The sequence below is a fragment of the Lissotriton helveticus genome, chromosome 2_2 (assembly GCF_964261635.1).
Source record: "Lissotriton helveticus chromosome 2_2, aLisHel1.1, whole genome shotgun sequence".
NCBI classification, from domain to species: domain Eukaryota; kingdom Metazoa; phylum Chordata; class Amphibia; order Caudata; family Salamandridae; genus Lissotriton; species Lissotriton helveticus.
In genome coordinates this window covers 492,595,833-492,617,096 of record NC_136060.1, presented here as the reverse complement: position 1 = coordinate 492,617,096, position 21,264 = coordinate 492,595,833, and the positions used below count along the sequence as shown (strand labels likewise).

At 49.6% G+C, this 21,264-nt stretch overlaps 2 protein-coding genes across 2 annotated transcripts in view; one reads left to right on the top strand and one right to left on the bottom strand.

Annotated features, from left to right (window-relative positions):
• The window catches only part of LOC144821564 (dedicator of cytokinesis protein 2-like), a 3,201,295-nt gene that overhangs the window by 969,669 nt on the left and 2,210,362 nt on the right, over positions 1–21,264 (bottom strand). The gene's annotated exons all lie outside the window — the stretch shown is intronic.
• LOC144821565 (uncharacterized) overlaps positions 2,023–21,264 on the top strand; it is a 280,688-nt gene continuing 261,446 nt past the window's right edge. Inside the window, exon 1 of the mRNA XM_078678752.1 lies at positions 2,023–4,206. Coding sequence (XP_078534878.1) covers positions 2,135–4,206 — 2,072 coding nt within the window. The 5' untranslated portion in view covers positions 2,023–2,134. The remainder of the gene's footprint in view (positions 4,207–21,264) is intronic.

Below are 21,264 nucleotides of genomic sequence, written 5' to 3'. Positions count from 1 at the left end.
TGTGATGGCTGAAACATGTTCACCCAGGGTAAAAAATATACTAACTTCCTCAGTACCTCCCCACCTTTTTTTTTTAACTCCGGGTGCCCTTTGAAAATAAAATTAACCTCAGGACATCCTAGACTATTATAAATCAAGAATCCCACCCAATAACCAAAGAGCTTCCTTGGCATTTGGCGATGCAGTATGCACAACAAAATTAGTTTGGTTTATTTATGTTTACTTACCTCTAATCGGCCGTAATCCGTAGTTTAATGAGGATGTGACTGAGGCTCTAATAAGTTCATAGCGGGTTGGCACTTGTAATTCTAGCAAGTAAATAAGAGGAAAGGTTCAGGCTGTGCGTAGACTTGTATGGTCAGGTTGGATACGAAATGCTTTGAAACATTTGAGAAATGATGGCATAACTGATGAAAACAAATGTGCTCAGAACATTAGACCTTCCATGTGTGTACCACCAAATAAATGTGTATTATACAATTAATGAAAATATCTTACATCAATCATAACACCGAAGGGTATATAAAAAGTTAAGAGGATGGGGAAGTTGCTGGTGGAAGGAGACAGTAACATTAAAGAATATCAGGAGGTGTTCTAGAAGTAGGAGTAGATACAAAACATCTGGACAGCTTTTCAGGAAAATATTTAAAGATAATACACCTAATGATAACCCAGTTTAGCATAGCATGCCACGTAAGTCCCTAAGATTAGTAAGAAACAACTGAGAGGTGGGTTCCCCCTAGTCTGGGTTGATTGCTTAGTATTCAGATGTTTTAACTCTGAATTGTCTAGTACAACAGACTGCAGTATTATTTCAACATCAAACAACTCGTGGATTTGAAGATTTTTACTGTAGTTAAAGATCTCATTTGCTCAGTCACTCACTGATTGCTGAAACGTTGAATGTGTATAGCTCTAAATGAAGCACTGAAGTCAGCCTAATCTGTCCAAATCCAGATAGACTGATTCACTAAGGTACCGAAAGCCCTAAAGGCATTATTTCGAGTTTTGAGGATGGAATACTCCATCACAAAAACTGACAGATGTCCGGACCAACATATTACAAGTGCCATAGATAGGATATAATACACTTAAAATACTGCAGACACATTATCCAGCACATTTGTGATGGAGTATCCCATCAGGCAAACCCTAAATCAGCCCCTATAATAAATGTCCAATGTGGACATGGCCATTTAGATTTAATGTTATATTTTAGTGATATCTCTGTATTTTACAGCCAGCTTGACCAAATCTGAGTAGTTTATTTCTTTATCTCTTCTACAGGAGCTGCAGAAGAAAAAATAATGAATTGACCCAGACAGGGGTCTCTGGGATTGATGGAATGTGCAAGACTCCTGATTTCTGATCCACATCCCTTTGATGATCGGAGGTTTCCCGAGCCATTCGACTCTTCGTATTAAGATTAAGTGTCAGCACAACTTGTTCAGATTGAGACAAGGACATGCAACAAGTGTACTGCCTGGCCCATGTGCCAACAGGCAAACACAAACTCTTGAACCAGTAAGCACCACTTGAGTGGGTTGACTCGTGTCCTATAAAGAGCATTCTACTAGAGAGAGTTGCTGGTGAAGCAACCAATAAGGTGGAGCACATAAACAAGTGGAGGACTCATTTGAAACAGATGCACACATGGACAGTGGACTGGGGGATGTAGTTGACATGGTGAACAACGTCTTCCGTCAGCAAAGCACATGCGTACACGTTGGTCACCGCAAACACCCATGTGCCCCTGGATCTTGTTTTTTCTCTGCACTGAGTTATCAGTCTTCATCCAGACTGGGTAAAGGAGCAACAGTGGAGAATGGGCACTGTACCTTTGGACAATGGTTTCTGGGCCAGGACAGTCAAGGGCACAGGTCCACAGGCTGCACTCATGCCTGCTCTAAGAATAGTGTTGCGATGTCCTCTACTCTTAGAGATTTGTCTTTGCTGGAGGTCCATGAGTTACCCACTTAGGATTCTCTGGAAAGGCCACAGGCTGATGATATGAACGGTCATACGATGTGCCAGTCGTGCACTCCTCTCCATCCCACTGGGCTACACGTACTATTGAAGCGTTTAGGGAGGAGAGGGGCTAGTTGGGAGCATTAAAGGCCCGTCACAGGAGAGTATGGTCAGCAAAGAGTCCAAACATTCTTTGGCACAGTGTAACATCATCAACCAGGATAAAGCCATGACGGTCAGGTCAGTGCTACTGAACCGTGACTCACCTGACATTGAGAGTCGCTTGAAGCGCAGGCGCAACCGCACCCAGCAAGTGCGTTTCAAGGACCAAGTGGATGGCACTGATGAGGATCCGCAGAAGATCCACTCCGATGTCCCACCTCCTAAGTCAGCACTGAAAACACCGTCTGCATCCACAAGCCATGTGGATGCTGAAAGGACAATCACTCCTCCCATCGTATATTGTTCATCGGCTGGGAGAGTCCCGCCCCAACCTAGTCGCCGACATTGGTACCAGTCCAGGCCTTGCTCCCTCACTCTACCTAACCCCAAGAAAGTATCTATGAGCACTGCCATCCAAACATCACCGAGCCTCCAAAAAACCTTCCCTGCCTTTCGGTTCCGCAGCAAAAGCGTCAGTGATTTTGGCAAGGAAGAACTGGTGGTAGCTCTCGCCAACCACAGAGAAAAGAGGGAAGTTGCCAGAACAAATGATAAACATGTGTCAAGCTACAATGGAGAAACTAGTGATTCAAGGACACTAAATGGGGGCATTCCCTGTTTCTCTGAACATATCCAACAACCCTCCCCACATCAGGCACTTACAGAAACCAAGAAGCATGCCAGAAGGAGGCAACACCACCAATGGCAACAGGCTCCATTGTGCAGCCGGATCCCAGAGGAAGCCCAATGCCAGAGAAAGGCGGAGAATGGAACCCATCCCAAAGAGCACTACCCCAGCGAGCTTCTGCCGAACAGTCCTGAATTTCACCCTTTCTACCCCACAAATGTTCCATCAGAGGACTGTGTGCAGATGGACCTGGTGGACTCAAATGATGATGGAAACGTATCTCCTCAATGGATCCCACATGAGAGGAGAGTGGAAGCAGAGTCACGCGTGAAGCCAAGTTCTGAAGCAAAAGACTGTGACGCGATGTCTCCTTGTAGTAGAGACTCCAAAAGAATGGACACTCGTGCTTCGGAAACACCATCCACTCTCACAAAGGATTCGCCGTCTAGCCGTCCTTGCAATTCTCAGCAGAGTAGCCTTCCGTTGGTCCTGGGAACGCTTCAGAACTGTACCGAACGTCTGCCTACCACCCAGACATCTAAGGATGCCATTCCCAGAGACACTGCACTGACACATGAGCCACCACACAACTCTGCCAGAACTCTAGGCAAGCCCAAGCCTCAGGACCACAGCTCTGTGAGCGACCGTCCTGCCGTGCCATGCACGTCACCTGTTGATGAAAGTCCTTCAACACCTCATACAAGGCAAGCAATCACCACCCCACACAACAACAGCCCTGATCCAGCCAAATCTGCTGCAACTTGCCAGCAAGAATTTACTCAAATCCCAGAAAATATCTCTGCTACATCACAACAGCCGCATATATTCAATGTCAAGAAAGACCTGGGTCCTGTGGGTCAAAGAGAGGAGGGAGCACTGAGCACAGACAGCAGCAATAAGCCACTGTCTAGCACATCAGAGCCCGGTCAGCAGCAGGAACTGTCAGCTCGGTCCTCACCCTCTCTTCATACTGACGCTGGTGCTCCAAGTTTCAGCTCTAGTTCCCGGTCTCACATCGAAGATCCGCTTGAGGAATACTACACCGTGAGGACTCGGGACCCCCCGCCAGCACACACAGAGGCTGCAAGTGAATCTGCAGACCCAGCAATCTCATTGGCCAACCCAGCGGGGGAGGCTGGAGTGACAGTGGATCCATCACAGACTCTACGTCAAGTTCAGGACTTGTTGGAGTTGGTCGCCGCTGCCAAGGGCCGAGTGGACTTGGCCAAGGAGGACAGGGACCTTTTATCTCAGGGACGCCGGGAAAGGGCAGGGTGCCTGAGCGTGAACAAAGATGCAGGTCCCAACCAGGGTAGGCAGTACTACAAGGGGGATGTGTCTGCCCGGCTCCAGGCCCTGGAAGGGGTACTCGAAACAAGCCAACAGACCATCAAGGTTCTACTGGACGTCATCCAAGATCTGGAGAAGAAGGAAGCCCAGCGTGATGGGTGAGTCTATTATTCTCTTACCTATGTGAGATCCCAGTGCATAAGTAGGGGGTGGGCATTTCACGATGGTAGTTATCTGCACGTGGGCACGTGGCGAGGAATGCGATCCATTTCTCTCTGGACATCATAGGAAGCATTCAGCCTTTAATGTCCTCTGTGGAAGATCTGAGCTGAATTGGAGCCGTGTATGGTCCAAGAAAGTGATGAAGGAGGTTGTGCAGGGCTTTGTTGCAGGTACTGTAGGAAGTGTTTCCTGCTGGCGAGTGGCAATTAGTTCCAGACTTTTGGGGCAGTCCGGGACAAGACTGATACAGTGTTGTTTTACTTCGCAAGGTTGGAAATTCAAGATGGAGGCTGTTGGCCATTCCAATGGTAGTTTTGGCCAGGTGATGGACAAGACCATAAACTGCTCAGAGTGGAGCTTTTCCAGGTAATACCGGCTGGTTTCCAAGACCTTCATGGACAGCCAGACAAGAGAGACCAGAACTGGAGTGATGTGGTCTAGCCTGGCAGCCGCACGAAGGGTGCAGCGGTGGTCGGTCACTTGTCACCACAGTCACCAAATGGCCTGGTTCATTTAGTGTTTGTTGTTTTGTAGAAAAATATTGGTAGGAAAACACTGGCTATTATGATTTGGTTAAAAAAACAATTTTTAAGTAGAAAAAGCATATTTCAGTATAACTATCTTAAACGATTGTACGTATGAATTTGGTATTTATATAGCCATAAATAGCAAAAAGGAAGCAGAGTGCCATACATAGCACTAATGCAAAAACAACAATTGATGGACAGATTGTAGAATAATGTCATACATTCACCCCAGTACAGAGACCTGGGCCTAAATCCATTGTTTTTTTTGCAAACCATACCATTCCAGTTTGGACCCAGCCATATGCAAATCAGTCTTGACCCTGTGCCCAATGGGAACAGTCCAGCCCGAACTGCCAGGCCAGGTCCTCCCTGAACTGGATCAAACATACTAGGACCGATTTCGGGCTTTCAGTCGTCTTCAGCCAGGATAGCTTGACTCCAGTGGTGTGGAGAGCACGAGACCCACGTCTGGGCATACCCGTCCCACTCGGGGTGACAAATGCAAAAAGCAAACTTGATGGACAGAATGCAGAACAATGTCAGACATTTACCCCAGTACAGAGATCTGGGCCTAAATCCATCATATTTTTGCTCACCATGTCATTCCAGTTTGGACCCAGCCATATGCAAATCAGTCTTGACCCGGCACCCAATGGGAACAGTCCAGCCCGAACTGCCAGGTCAGGTCCTCCCCGGACAGGAAACAAAACAACCATTCTAGAACCAGTTTTGGGGTTTTACCCCTCATCAGCCAGGGTAGCTTGAATCCAGTGGAATGGAGCGCAACGGACCCACATCTGGGCTTACCCATCCCACTCGGGGTGACAAATGCAAAAAGAAAAATTGATGGACAGAATGCAGAGCAATGTCAAACATTCACCCCAGTGCAGAGATCTCGGCCCAAATCCATCTTTTTTTTTCTCACCATGCCATTCCAGTTTGGACTCAGCCATATGCAAATCAGTCTTGACCCTGTCCCCAATGGGAAATTGCAAAAGAATTATGGATTTAACCCAGATCTCTTGACTTGGGTGAATGTTTCGATTTGTTCTGAATTCCATCCATCAATTGAGCGTCTTTAGAGGTCTCGCCCTAAGGTTGCCGGGTAGGCCCAGACGTGGGTCCCGGGCTCACTGTGCCACTGCATTCAAGCTAACTTGGCTGATGAGGGGTGAAAACCCGAAACCGGTCCAAGGATGCTTGTTTCCTGTCCATGGAGGACCTGGCCTGGCAGTTCGGGCTGGACTGTTCCCATGAGGCGCAGGGTCAAAACTGATTTGCATATGGCCAGGTCTAAACTGGGGTAGCATGTGGAGCAAAAGAATGATGGATTTAACCCAGATCTCTTAACTGGGGGTGAGGGTTTTGATTTGTTCTGCATTCCGTCCATCAATTGTGTGTCTTTAGCATACATAGCAGTAAGGCAGCGGAGCGCCATACGTAGATAAAAGACAGCGGAGCGCCATACATAGCACTAAGGCAGCGGAGCGCCATACGTAGACAAAGGGCAGTGGAGCGCCATATGTAAACAAATGCAGTGGAGTTCCACACGTAGATAAAAGGCAGCAGAGAGCCATACGTAGATAAAAGGCAGCGGAGCGCCATATGTCGACAAAAGGCAGTGGAGCGCCATATGTAAACAAATGCAGTGGAGCGCCATACGTAGATAAAAGGCAGCAGAGAGCCATACGTAGATAAAAGGCAGTGGAGCGCCATACGTAGACAAAGGGCAGTGGAGCGCCATATGTAAACAAATGCAGTTGAGCGCCATACGTAGATAAAAGGCAGCGGAGTGCCATACATAGCACAAAGGCAGCGGAGCACCATAAGTAGATAAAAGGCAGCGGAGCGCCATGCATAGCACTAAGGCAGCGGAGTTGCATACGTCGATAAAAGGCAGTGGAGCGCCATACATAGCACTAAGGCAGTTGAGTGCCATACGTAGACAAAGGGCAGTGGAGCACCATATATAAACAAAAACAACGGAGCGCCATACGTAGATAAAAGGCAGCAGAAAGCCATACATAGTACTAAGGCAGTGGAGCGCCATATGTAGACAAAAGGCAGCGGAGCGCCACACACAGCTAAAAAGCTGCAGAGCACCTATAGATAGCCAAAAGGCAGCGGAGCGGCCTACATAGACAAAAGGCAGTGAAGCGCCATACATACACAAAAGGCAGCGAAGCGCCATACATACACAAAAAGCAGCGGACCGCCATACGTAGACAAGAAGTAGCGGAGCGCCGTACATAGACAAAAGGCAGCGGAGCGCCATAAGTAGACAAAAGGCAGTGGAGTGCCATACGTAGACAAAATGTAGCGGAGCGCCATACGTAGACAAAAGGCAGTGAAGTGCTATACTTACACAAAGAGTAGCGGACCGCCATACGCATACAAGAGGCAGCGGAGCGCCTTACGTAGACAATAGGCAGCGGAGCACCATACGTAGACAAAAGGCAGCGGAGCGGCATATGTAGACAAAAGGCAGTGAAGTGCCATACATACACAAAGAGCAGCAGAGAGCCATACGTATACAAGAGGCAGTGGAGCGCCTTACGTAGACAAAAGGCAGCGGAGCGCCATACGTAGACAAAAGGCAGCGGAGCGTCATACGCAGACAAAAGGCAGCGGAGCACCATACGTAGACAAATCGCAGCGGCGCACCATACGTAGACAAATGGCAGTGGAGCGACATGTGTAAACAAATGCAGTGGAGTGCCATACGTAGATAAAAGGCAGCAGAGAGCCATACGTAGATAAAAGGCAGCGGAGCGCCATATGTAGACAAAAGGCAGTGGAGCGCCATATGTAAACAAATGCAGTGGAGCGCCATACGTAGACATGAGGCAGCGGAGCGCCATACGTAGACAAAAGGCAGTGAAGTGCCATACATACACAAAGAGCAGCAGAGAGCCATACGTAGACAAGAAGCAGCGGAGCGCCGTACATAGACAAAAGGCAGCGGAGCGCCATAAGTAGACAAAAGGCAGTGGAGCGGCATACGTAGACAAAAGGTAGCGGAGCGCCATAAGTAGACAAAAGGCAGCGGAGCGCCATAAGTAGACAAAAGCCAGTGGAGTGCCATACGTAGACAAAAGGTAGCGGAGCGCCATTCGTAGACAAAAGGCAGCGGAGCGTCATACGCAGACAAAAGACAGCGGAGCGTCATACGCAGACAAAAGGCAGCGGAGCGGCATATATAGACAAAAGGTAGCGGAGCGCCATAAGTAAACAAAAGGCAGCGGAGCGCCATAAGTAGACAAAAGGCAGTGGAGTGCCATACGTAGACAAAAGGTAGCGGAGCGCCATATGTAGACAAAAGGCAGCGGAGCGTCATACGCAGACAAAAGGCAGCGGAGCATCATATGTAGACATAAGGCAGCGTAGCGCCATACGTAGACAAAAGGCAGTGAAGTGCCATACATACACAAAGAGCAGCAGAGAGCCATACGTATACAAGAGGCAGCGGAGCGCCTTACGTAGACAAAAGGCAGCGGAGCACCATACGTAGACAAAAGGCAGCGGAGCGGCATACGTATACAAGAGGCAGCGGAGCACCTTACGTAGACAAAAGGCAGCAGAGCGCCATAAGCAGACAAAAGGCAGTGGAGCGGCATATGTAGACAAAAGGCAGTGAAGTGCCATACATACACAAAGAGCAGCAGAGAGCCATACGTATACAAGAGGCAGCGGAGCGCCTTACGTAGACAAAAGGCAGCGGAGCGCCATACGTAGACAAAAGGCAGCGGAGCGGCATACGTATACAAGAGGCAGCAGAGCGCCTTACATAGACAAAAGGCATCAGAGCGCCATAAGCAGACAAAAGGCAGCGGAGCGGCATATGTAGACAAAAGGCAGTGAAGTGCCATACATACACAAAGAGCAGCAGAGAGCCATACGTATACAAGAGGCAGCGGAGCGCCTTACGTAGACAAAAGGCAGCGGAGCGCCATACGTAGACAAATAGCAGCGGTGCACCATACGTAGACAAAAGGCAGTGAAGTGCCATACGTAGACAAAAGGCAGCGGAGCGCCATACGTATACAAGAGGCAGTGGAGCGCCTTACGTAGACAAAAGGCAGCGGAGCGCCATACGTAGACAAAAGGCAGCGGAGCGGCATATGTAGACAAAAGGCAGTGAAGTGCCATACATACACAAAGAGCAGCAGAGAGCCATACGTATACAAGAGGCAGCGGAGCGCCTTACGTAGACACAAGGCAGCGGAGCGCCATACGTAGACAAAAGGCAGCGGAGCGGCATATGTAGACAAAAGGCAGTGAAGTGCCATACGTAGACAAAAGGCAGCGGAGCGCCATACGTAGACAAAAGGCAGCGGAGCACCATACGCAGACAAAAGGCAGCGGAGAGCTATACGCAGACAAAAGGCAGCGGAGCGCCATACGCAGACAAAAGGCAGCGGAGCGCCATACGCAGACAAAAGGCAGCGGAGCGCCATACGCAGACAAAAGGCAGCGGAGCACCATACCTAGACAAATCGCAGCGGCGCACCATACGTAGACAAAAGACAGCGGAGCGTCATACGCAGACAAAAGGCAGCGGAGCGCCATACGTAGACAAATCGCAGCGGCGCACCATACATACACAAAAAGCAGCGGACCGCCATACGTAGACAAGAAGCAGCGGAGCGCCGTACATAGACAAAAGGCAGCGGAGCGCCATAAGTAGACAAAAGGCAGTGGAGCGGCATACGTAGACAAAAGGTAGCGGAGCGCCATAAGTAGACAAAAGGCAGCGGAGCGCCATAAGTAGACAAAAGCCAGTGTAGTGCCATACGTAGACAAAAGGTAGCGGAGCGCCATTCGTAGACAAAAGGCAGCGGAGGGTCATACGCAGACAAAAGACAGCGGAGCGTCATACGCAGACAAAAGGCAGCGGAGCGGCATATATAGACAAAAGGTAGTGGAGCGCCATAAGTAAACAAAAGGCAGCGGAGCGCCATAAGTAGACAAAAGGCAGTGGAGTGCCATACGTAGACAAAAGGTAGCGGAGCGCCATATGTAGACAAAAGGCAGCGGAGCATCATACGCAGACAAAAGGCAGCGGAGCATCATATGTAGACATAAGGCAGCGGAGCGCCATACGTAGACAAAAGGCAGTGAAGTGCCATACATACACAAAGAGCAGCAGAGAGCCATACGTATACAAGAGGCAGCGGAGCGCTTTACGTAGACAAAAGGCAGCGGAGCGCCATACGTAGACAAAAGGCAGCGGAGCGGCATACGTATACAAGAGGCAGCGGAGCACCTTACGTAGACAAAAGGCAGCAGAGCACCATAAGCAGACAAAAGGCAGCGGAGCGGCATATGTAGACAAAAGGCAGTGAAGTGCCATACATACACAAAGAGCAGCAGAGAGCCATACGTATACAAGAGGCAGCGGAGCGCCTTACGTAGACAAAAGGCAGCGGAGCGCCATACGTAGACAAAAGGCAGCGGAGCGGCATACGTATACAAGAGGCAGCGGAGCGCCTTACATAGACAAAAGGCATCAGAGCGCCATAAGCAGACAAAAGGCAGCGGAGCGGCATACATACACAAAGAGCAGCAGAGAGCCATACGTATACAAGAGGCAGCGGAGCGCCTTACGTAGACAAAAGGCAGCGGAGCGCCATACGTAGACAAATCGCAGCGGTGCACCATACGTAGACAAAAGGCAGTGAAGTGCCATGCGTAGACAAAATGCAGCGGAGCGCCATACGTATACAAGAGGCAGTGGAGCGCCTTACGTAGACAAAAGGCAGCGGAGCGCCATACGTAGACAAAAGGCAGCGGAGCGCCATACGTAGACAGGAGGCAGTGGAGCGCCTTACGTAGACAAAAGGCAGCGGAGCGGCATATGTAGACAAAAGGCAGTGAAGTGCCATACATACACAAAGAGCAGCAGAGAGCCATACGTATACAAGAGGCAGCGGAGCGCCTTACGTAGACAAAAGGCAGCGGAGCGCCATATGTAGACAAAAGGCAGCGGAGCGCCATATGTAGACAAAAGGCAGCGGAGCATCATACGTAGACAAAAGGCAGCGGAGCGCCATACGTAGACAAATCGCAGCGGTGCACCATACGTAGACAAATGGCAGCGGAGCGACATGTGTAAACAAATGCAGTGGAGTGCCATACGTAGATAAAAGGCAGCAGAGAGCCATACGTAGATAAAAGGCAGCGGAGCGCCTTACGTAGACAAAAGGCAGTGGAGTGCCATACATACACAAAGAGCAGCAGAGAGCCATACGTATACAAGAGGCAGCGGAGCGCCTTACGTAGACAAAAGGCAGCGTAGCAGCATATGTAGACAAAAGGCAGTAAAGTGCCATACGTAGACAAAAGGCAGCGGAGCGCCATACGTAGACAAAAGGCAGCGGAGCGCCATACGCAGACAAAAGGCAGCGGAGCGCGATAAGCAGACAAAAGGCAGCGGAGCGCCATACGTAGACAAACGGCAGCGGAGCGACATGTGTAAACAAAAGCAGCGGCGCGCTATACGTAGGCAGCGGTACATGGTCAACTGGTACCAGGAGAGAAAGCAGGTTTGTGGACGGTCAATGTATTGTGATGCAGTGTTCTTTAAAGAGGTCACAGAGTTAATAACCAATGTGATCTTTTAATTCATATTAAATGAATGGAGAAAATCAATGAGTCTCTGGTCAAATAGCTCATAAGTTAGCACTTGTTGCTGACGCCAGCTTTTAACTGTAAATATATATATAAGAGGCCTGTGACAAACACATTGCAACATATGTACTAGCACTGCAAGCATCTAGCCCCAGAATATTGTTGTGCAAAGATTAGTCACGTTTGAAAATGTAAACAGGAAGTACTTGGTAATGCCAGGGGCGCACTGTGCGTCAGCAGCCTCAGGCAGATGGATTCTACTCAGAGGCACCCCAGGCTGACATTTCCTTCCTCCTCATCACCCCGATACTTTTGCCATGACAACAGTCACGAGAGGCCACGGTGCTCCCTGAAACGACCATCTTAATTAAATTATTAGCTCCCAAACTATTTTTATATCTGGTTTCATTGTAGGTATAAAAAGAGCCACTTTTCAAATCCTCTCTGACACTAGGATAATTAGCAGCAGTGTTTGCCATGAACAATGAAGTTGCTTAAATGTCAGGCGGGGGCGGACGGTGTGAACTGCCTCCTACAACCAGCGAAAAAACACACAACTACGAAGGAAAGGGCGCCAGTGCCGGATCTCTTTCCCAAAAGACTGTACCACGATTGACACAACTTCAGCTATCCCTGTTAAGTCCCTATAAGTGGTACCCCGGGTACCCAGGGCATGGGTACTGAAGAGGGTTCTGTGGGGCTGCAGCACTGATTGTGCCACCCCAGGGCCCACACACCAAGGCGAGGCACTCCGCCACTGCAGGATGCGTGTCTTGGTGCAGAGAAATCCGAAGAGTCGACAGTGCACACAAGCCTGTGTGCCATGCCCCTATAAACTGCATAAGATACAGGTACGTCATCCCTACTGCAGTCCTTTAGCCCTAAGGCATGGTGCACTATATCCTATGTGTGGGCATATAAGCAAGAGCAGATGTGCCCGTACAATGTCCAGTCCATTCTGAAATGTTGCAAGTGAACGGGGAAGTCATAAAGAGGACGCGTGCTGGATACTTGTCAACACGAGTTTCCTAGCTCCAGGATGGCTTCACTGTACCCTAAGGTGTTTGGTACTAAACATATCGTCTTAATAAATCCTCACTGATGCCAGTGTGGGGTTTATTAATAATTTCACACAGGAGACCCTTTTAGAGGGTCCCCTGAAAGCTAACCAAGCACCAGTGGCGTCTCCGTTTCATTTTCACCAGCCTGCCAGTGCCAGAACTGTTTCTGGCCTCATGGGGTGAGCGCCAGCGCTCTCAGCGGGCAGAAACAATACCAGGTCTGAGTGGGGGTGTTTCACATCTCGTCCAGGTCAGGATGACCTTCCCAGGAGGGAAGCTTCAAAGGCAATGCCTCCTTTGAAATCCAACCCAGGAGCCTCCAGATAGTGGGGAAGGCCAAGCTCCCTTTCCTGTCCCACTTTTGGCAGGAGGAAAGGTGGGAAAATTAGTTAGATGAGGAGGAGGGTCCCCCCTCAGTCTGCACCACCCCTAGGATGTAGTGGGCAAGGTGAACCCCCCTCCTGAAATTCCACCATCCTGAGATGGTGAGAAAACCTCCAATCAGGGATATGGTAGTGCCTCTTCTCACAGAAAGTGGTCACTAGAGGGTGGAGACTCTCTAAATGTAGGTAGCCCATTGGCTATTAAGTGTCTCCCTTTGTAATGCCCCTAAACTCAGTATTTAGATGGCTCCCAGAGACCTGCACCTCAGATTCATCGGTCCAAAGAAGATCAGGACAAAGAAGACCCGCTGCACGAGAACTGAAGCCCTGCTTTAGCAGACAACGGCACCAACCCTGCCGGCTGCTCCCAGGACTCGACAATCGCTGCTGCTGTGTCATCCTGAACCTTCAAGGACTCCAAGAACCCCAGAGCACATACTACCTTCGAGAAACTCCCATACTGTTTTCCCCGACCCCACCCTCTGTGATTCGCTTATGCTCATGCGTTTCACCCCCTCATTGCTTTCTCATGCGGGTGCTCTACCCCCAACTCCACAACAGGCTCTCGCTCGGTCGTTAGATTTCCCCCTCCACGCTCTTCTCTCTCCGTTTGCTTCCCTCCCGTTGCTTCAAGTCCTGTTAGCACATGCCCACTTATCGTGGCCGACTCTGATATAGGTTTCTGGGTCAATATTGCAAGAAGGGTTGGCCAACATAGAATCGTAACACAAATGGTATGTTATTTACAGGGTTTTCACGTAGCACACTGCATCTGGTTTCATCGGCTCTTGTTGTTTGTCTGTTAGAAGGAGGGGGTGAGAGTTAGAAGTAGGAGTCGCAAAGATGTAGAGTTTGTTTACTCACAAACTTCAGTGGTAATCTTTGCAATTTCACAAAGTTGCCATTTACGCCTTCCCACATTTGCTTGAACATGGCGACTTTTGGGGTAGTGTATACATATCAGGATTTGAGGTTTCAAAGAACAATTCTGCATCCCTTTGACGTATCGAAGAACTCTGGCAAAGGTAAACCTGGAGAGAAGAAGTCTGCAAACATTTTCAGTCATGGATGTGTTTTATTAGATTGAAATTGTTGTCACAAAGAACAGGAAATTGAATTGCAAAGCACAGAAAAGTTAGCAAGGGTTACGGCATGGCTTACACCTAGAAACTTCACTCTGTCTTGTTCCTGAGCCCCTGTCTGTCTCCACCTCTCATCACAGTGTGCCATCTGTTGGTGACAGTCTGATCTGATGTGAACAGCGATCACCAGTGGGGTTTCACTAGCTCTCGTGTATTCACGATCTACCTTATACTGAGCACTTCATATCTACATCTTATGCAGAAGCATCTTGCTATTATGCAATAGATATATATGCTAGGCCTGGGTGGTGAACTCCGCTCTGCTCGCGTAGTTCCCCAAAAATCCGCTTTGTGCAGCTCGCAGCGTTTATTTCCTCGCTCGCACTCACCAATGTCATGTTGGCAAGTGCGAACTTGGAAAATCCACCTCCCCACTAGATTTTTCCTTGTTCGTGATCTCCAACATCAAATTGGCCAGTGCGAGTGTGGAAAATAAACCTCCTGGCGAATTTCTCAACGCGGGGGACGGGGGGGGGGTCAGATTTCTCATTGCGAGTGGTTGTGCATGCTTGCGACTGCTCGCGTTGGGAAACTGCCTGTTTGCGTTGAGAAAGCTGCAGCTCAAGTAAAAATCTACTTGAACAGCAGAAAAGGTAAGCTTGTGCTGTGCGTGGTGCTGTTCGCATTGATTGCACAGTGCGGACAAGCATCCAGCACTGTGCAATCACCGCGAACAGCATTTTTCTATTGTACTCCGCTGCTCGCGGAGCTCCACGTAGTGCAGCGGAGTTTTTTTTGCACTTTGCGTAGCTCCCCATAGTGCAACTCCGCGATCTCGGCCCAGGGTTAATATATTCTCCATACATTGTAGCAAAAGTGAGGATTTTTATGTGAAAGCGGCAAAGGCTCTAGAAACGTCGCAGATTGCAAAATGTCCTAAAGGTATTTGCAATACTTACAGAATAAAAAAATACTTTCTGCGGGTTAACGCCATTGGCTGCTCAATAGAACTCCCGCCCTTGCCACGTAGCCTTGAGTTGGGGCTGGCGATGTTAATTGGCCGTAACGTCATAGGGTTCGGAGGCAGGTAGCCAATCAGGTATTGATTGCACAGGCCTACCGGTGCAGCGAAGCTGCGCTGCGCTGCGCAGGCGCAGGAGTGACACAAAGGCTCTCATCCCGAGGGAGGGGTCACTCGTGATGGGAGGTAAGGAGGAGGCTACTGACTGACTGCTGGTCCTATAGCTGGTTTGCTTTGAACCCTTACCCCACTGAAGGGCCCAATGGCATCTGAGGCCACACCCTGGCGGCGTAAAACAGATCTATGTGTGTGGTATTTATATGGTGCAAAGCTGGATGTGAAACACAGAGCACTGTACATTATGTGACGTACAAAATCATGTACATCAAGTGGGGGGGTTAAACAGATACATTTTACACACATTTGGGAGCAGGGACAGTAAGCGCCTGATTTAGATCTCGACGGACGGGTCAACCGTGATGGATATCCAGTCCACTGAAATATAAATCCCATATCAATAATCCTCAGTTCATTGGTGTAGGAAGGTAGATCCCTGACTATGGTTGCCCCCAACTTTTTGCCTGGTGTTTTGCTGGTTTTCTGACTTAGTTGACCTGGGGCCCTGCTATTCAGGACCCCAGGCCTACTGCTCTCTCTGTAAAATGGATTCCATGTACCTTAGGTACATATCTAAATTGGATACTGAGTCACCTTACCAGTCCCTGTACAGTGTACCTTAGGTACCCAGGGCATAGGTGTACCCAGGGCCTACCAGGGGCTGCAGCATGTATTATGCCACCCCTGGCTGGCCATCCAAATCTGACACAACTGGCTGCTTGACAGCTGGGGCAAGGTGGTGTAATCACCCTTTGCTTTAGATATAGTATACCTATATCTAACCCTAAAAATGGACACACAGATCTCCTATCAGTCACTCCTATGGCAGGCCTTAACAATCCTGAAGGCAGAGTGCTTGGAATCGTGTGAGATGGTGCTCTGGCATGAGCTGAGCCTGTCTGCGGCTTTCGGGACCCATCCCTTAGCCGTTTCCATGATATCGCATACCATATACTCTTAAGTGCATTATAATCCTCGCGGTTATATGCCAACTCTGGTATCGCTTTATCAAAACATGTCGAGTAAGGTGTCATACGAATTGGAATACTAACCCCTCGCCAATTCTGGCGACGGGGTTAGCACTCCACCCTTCTAGAGGGACACGACATGTATGTAACCCCTAACCCCGGTTAAAGTCAGACATAGCCTCAGCTCCACAAAATGGATGCTGCCACCGAGACACAAGTCTGCCCTCCTGCTGCTGGGAGTCCTCCCAGAGCAGGAGGCAAGGACAAAGGGTTTCCTGCCAGGGGCGGTGCCAGCACCGTCCCAGACAGGGTTTTGTGTATTGTAGGTAGGCAGGGCTTCAGAGGAAGGTGACTGCACGTGGCACCCCGGTGCTCACTGTGCACAGGCTGGCTGGAACCAGTTCCAGGGTCACTCCAGACCCTGTGCTGGGGAAAAGCCCGCCAAGGAAGTGGGTGTAACCACCCCCCTCCTAGTCCCACCCCTAGGGCAGGACTTAGTCGCGTGCCAGCCCCTTTTTACAGGATAAAGGTAGGAACTGGCCCCCTTCCAAATTAGATCATCTTTGAATCCTGAAACTACTTTCCACGAAAGGAACTCAAGACTTCTTCCTAAGATTTCTCCCTTGTGACTAAGGAGTAGTCACCCTGCATCCGCAGGCACCATCTTAAGAACACTGCGGTCTGCTGCAAGTCTCTCCTCCGGATCAAGACTGCCCAGCTCGACGAGAACCGGCTTCCCTGGCACCTCTGACCTCTACCTACATCATCAGTCACGCTGAGATTCGTGGGTGTGACGAGACCTCGAGGGACCGGCCATCTTCAAGACTGCACGACTTCTGCACAGCAAGCCCGCCGAGTAATTTCCTGGTGAGTGCTTTGGGGTCCGAGAAGCCCCGACCCTGAGCAGCTCCAGCACCGAAGTGCAGCCTCCCAGCATCTCCACGATCTGCGTGGGGCCCTTCTGCTTTTTGCTGCTCACCGCGTTGTTTGGCTACTAGCCCGCTGGCTTGTGGCCTTCTGAACGACGCCCGACGACATCACTGCTGCTAGTCTGGTTGCTCCAGACTGGCCCTTGCTTCCCTCCATCGGAGAAGTACCATGGACCCTCCTGGTCCGGCTAAGACGCCATTTTAGGTCCACCGCGTGGGCCTTGCATTTGCCAAGACTTGTTGCCCAATCCTGGGTCCAGCGACGTCGACAGCAAGAACCTTCGTGGGACAGCTCGCACCTCCATCCTGGTCGCCGACAACGCCTCCTGGTCCGAGAGACTGCAGAGCCCAGCAGCGCCCACTCACCTGACTGCGGTGACTTCGCCCGGTGCCATCCTGGTGCCCACTTAATCACTGGCTAGTGATTCAAGAACTTGGTCCCCTCTGCTTTCAGGTTTTCTTCTTCCTTGATCCAGGCTTGGATCCATCGAACTTTCCTTCACTGGTCGCCTGCCAGCAACTTCCTTCTTCCAGGCTCCTGGTCCGGCAACGAGATTACCGACGTCTTTTCAGACCTATGCAGCTGCAGCCCCTGGGCTAGGTAACTTCGGCACTTTGGTGTCCCAGCATAGCCTCACTATCCTAGGGTCAGGATCCACTGTCGTTTTCTCCCTACCAGGTCGGGTTCGCCCGTGAACACTAACTTTGTGAAATCTAGCCTCCATAGACTTTGCCCCGCATCCCGCGTGAGAGTGCACACTCTGCACCCGAGTCCCCTAGGCCTCCTAGAAGTAATCTAACGATTCTATAGTCAAGTCCTAGCGATTCCAAAGCCTATTAGTACTGTACTTACCTGCTAGTAATTTCGCATTCCACTTTTAGAGTATATGGTTTTTCGTGCCCCTCGGGCATTTGTGTATAACGTGCTAACTTAAGTATTTTCATAAGAGTTTTGTTGTGTGCTTAGCACCCTGTCCTCATAAAGAGTACAGGGTTGTTGTGATTCTAATAAATACATTGTTTATTTTCATAACACTTGTGTGGTGTCCTTTCACTGGGTGTTCAAGGGGTAATGTGATGGTAAAACAGCTGGCTTAACACGCCCTCTAGAGTCTTAGCCTTAGACTGCTCGTATCCATGCTACTAGGATAGCTGGTCTATAAGGTTGACTTACAACCAATCATCAATAAGGGTTGTTTGGACTGATATATAGTGATCACTAGAATAGTGAACACTGCACATCAGGCCAACTTCTCACATTGGTGAGCAGCGGTTGGGATTTGAGCTTGCTGTTGTTTTACCACACATGCCCTAAGAATATCTTGTGAAAGATCACATAAGTACTAAAGGTACATATAACTTAGCTTAGAATACTCTGAGTTCTACTGAACCAGCTGTTGTAGCTCCTAGGGCCTAGCACACCCTAAACTACAACTCTAGCAAGGGATCAGTAGGCAAACATATAGTGTAGGTAAGTGCACCACTTACACCTCACTAGAAAAGCATGTCTACCCAGGGAGAATCTACTGAGACTCCCCTGGTCAGTGTTGACCCTCCACAGGTCACTTCAAGATATGCAGCTCTCAGTTTCCAGGAGATGAGACAGATCTGTGTCTCCAGGAAACTGAAGCAGGGGTCTAACCCCACCATTCCCTTTCTGATAGGTCTCTTAGAGACATATGATGCCAGAAAGCTTTCTCAGTTACATGAGAACATGCCAGCCTTAGAGGGAACCTCTGAGGATCCAGATCTCCCCAACATTGCTACTGCAGTTGAGGAGGAGGATCAAGAGGAACTCTCTGGGGATGAGGTAGACAAAGGTCTTGAGGTAGTCAGAAGGCTAACCAGGGCCAACTTAGACTTACTTGGGCTAGGATCTGGGGGACCCCCAGTACTAACCCGAAGTGGGCCTAACCTTGGAGTTAGGAGAGATAGATCTCTTTCTAGGGACTCCAATAGATCTCTGCACTCTAATGCCTCTTCTCAGAGGAGAAGGAACTCTCCCCAGAGGAGATTGACTTCCCCTCAGAGAATGGAGCATGAAGCTAGGATGAGACAGGCTACTCTGAGGATTGAAAGGGAAGAAATTGCCCTGGCCAAAGAGAAGCTTGCCTTGGCAAGAGAGCAGCAGATGAGTGGGTTAGCTCCCACTGGTGGCAGCAATCTCCCAAGAGATAGAGAGAAGGGTTTAGATACTAAACACCTGACTAAAATAGTGCCCCCCTTTAAGCAAGGGGATGACATCCAGAAATGGATGGCTGCTTTGGAGAGGGCCTGCACTGTGCAGTGCATTCCCCAGAGTCAGTGGGCGGCTATACTGTGGCTCTCCTTTGATGGGAAAGGTAGAGATAAGCTCCTCACTACAAGAGTGGAGGATGCAAATGATTACCAGGTCCTGAAAAATGCACTGGTTGATGGGTTTGGTTTAACCACTGAGCAGTACAGGTTGCTGTTCAGAGACACCCAGAAAACTCAGTCTCAGGACTGGTCTGACTTTGTTGATTGTGCCACTAAGGCTTTGGAAGGCTGGCTACTGGGTAGCAAGGTTACTGACTTCACAGGATTGTATAATCTTATTATGAGAGAGCAAGTCTTAAATAATTGTCAGAACCAGTTATTACACCAGCACCTGGTAGACTCTGATCTGACCTCTCCACAAGAATTGGGTAAGAGGGCAGACAAATGGGTCAGAACCAGGATTAGGCCCAAGAACCAAGGTGGTGACCAGAAAAAGGAATCAACCAAGCCTCAAGAGAAGGGTGGGAATAAATCTACAGATCAAACCACATCAGGGCCCCAAAAATCCTCTGAGGGGGGTGGGTCCCAGAATCCTTCCAACAACCAGAAGAAACCTTATTGTTATCCCTGTAAACAGGTGGGTCATTTAAAAACTGACAGCAGTTGCCCAAAGAATAACAATAAGGAAAACATACCCCCAAGTAACATTCCCAAACCTCCTGTTACTACTAGTAGTAATCCCCCAGGTGGTGGGAGTGCCCCCAAGAATTTGGGTGCATTTACTTTGGGAGTTCCTGGGGACTCTGGCCTAACCAGGTCCCCAAACTTAGATACTCTTGTCTGTGAGACTGGCATGGGGTTTGCCAACTTCACAACTTGTCCCAACACTTTGGGCAAGTACAGACAGGAGCCCCTCATCAATGGAATGAAAGTTGAGGCCTATAGAGATACAGGGGCTAGCATCACCATGGTGACTGAGAGTCTAGTCCCCTCAAGGCAACTTTTACCTGGTGCCACATATCAGGTGGTAAACATTGATGGAGTGAAGAAAACTCATCCCATGGCAGTAGTAAATCTCAGCTGGGGAAGTGTCACTGGCCCCAAGAGAGTGGCAGTGTCAACCAACTTGCCTGTAGATTGCCTACTGGGGAATGATTTAGAGACCTCAGCCTGGGCTGAGGTAGAGCAAGAAACCCATTCTAGAATGGTAAACCCCCATGGTAAGGTTAGTGGGGCAGTGTTAGTCACAGCCCCAGTCCAAGATGTCCTCCCTGAACAGGTCAGGAGGGTTGTGCCAGTCACAACCCTATCTCAGACAACTCCCTTCCCAGAACAGGTTGTCAAGGCTGTCATGGTAACAGCCCACACCCAAACTGAGCCCCCTCCTGAAAAGGTTGGGAGAGTTGTGATGGCCACAGCTCAAACTCAGACAGATGATAGTGTTGTGAAGCCTGAAACTATGGATCACTCCACTCAGACAGAGAGCATTGAGGAGGAAGAGAAATCTCCCTCCCACCAGACTTTAGGAAAAGATCAGCCTCCTCAGGGAACTGATCTGACCCCTTGTGAAGAAACTGCCACAGAGGTAGTCAGGCCTAGCCTGGCAGAACCCCTGATGTCAGTGGACCCTTCCAAGGTGGGACCCAGTCTGGAGCAGGTAACCTGCCCCTCTCTACCCTGCCTCAGTCAGCCCAGGGCTGTAGAGGTCAGGGAGGCCAGTGGTGGACCCCAAGGGGCCCCCTGTCCAAAAGAATTTCCCAATCAGCAGATTAAGGGCACTGAAGCTAGTAGTCCTAGCCCAGTGAAAATAAAACATACTCCTGAGGGATCCCCCTTAAAATTAGTTAGGGACCTCCCACAGATGGACACTGTTGGGCACAGCCAAACTTGGGACCTGAGGGCCCCAGACCTGACCTGTCCCTCCAGTAAGCCAAACAGAGGGACCCAACCTCCAGCTGTAGGTAGCCAGAGGTTGACCCTGAGAGCCCAAAACAACTCAGTCTTGGAAAGAAAGGCCTCTATGGTGGAAAATGATTGG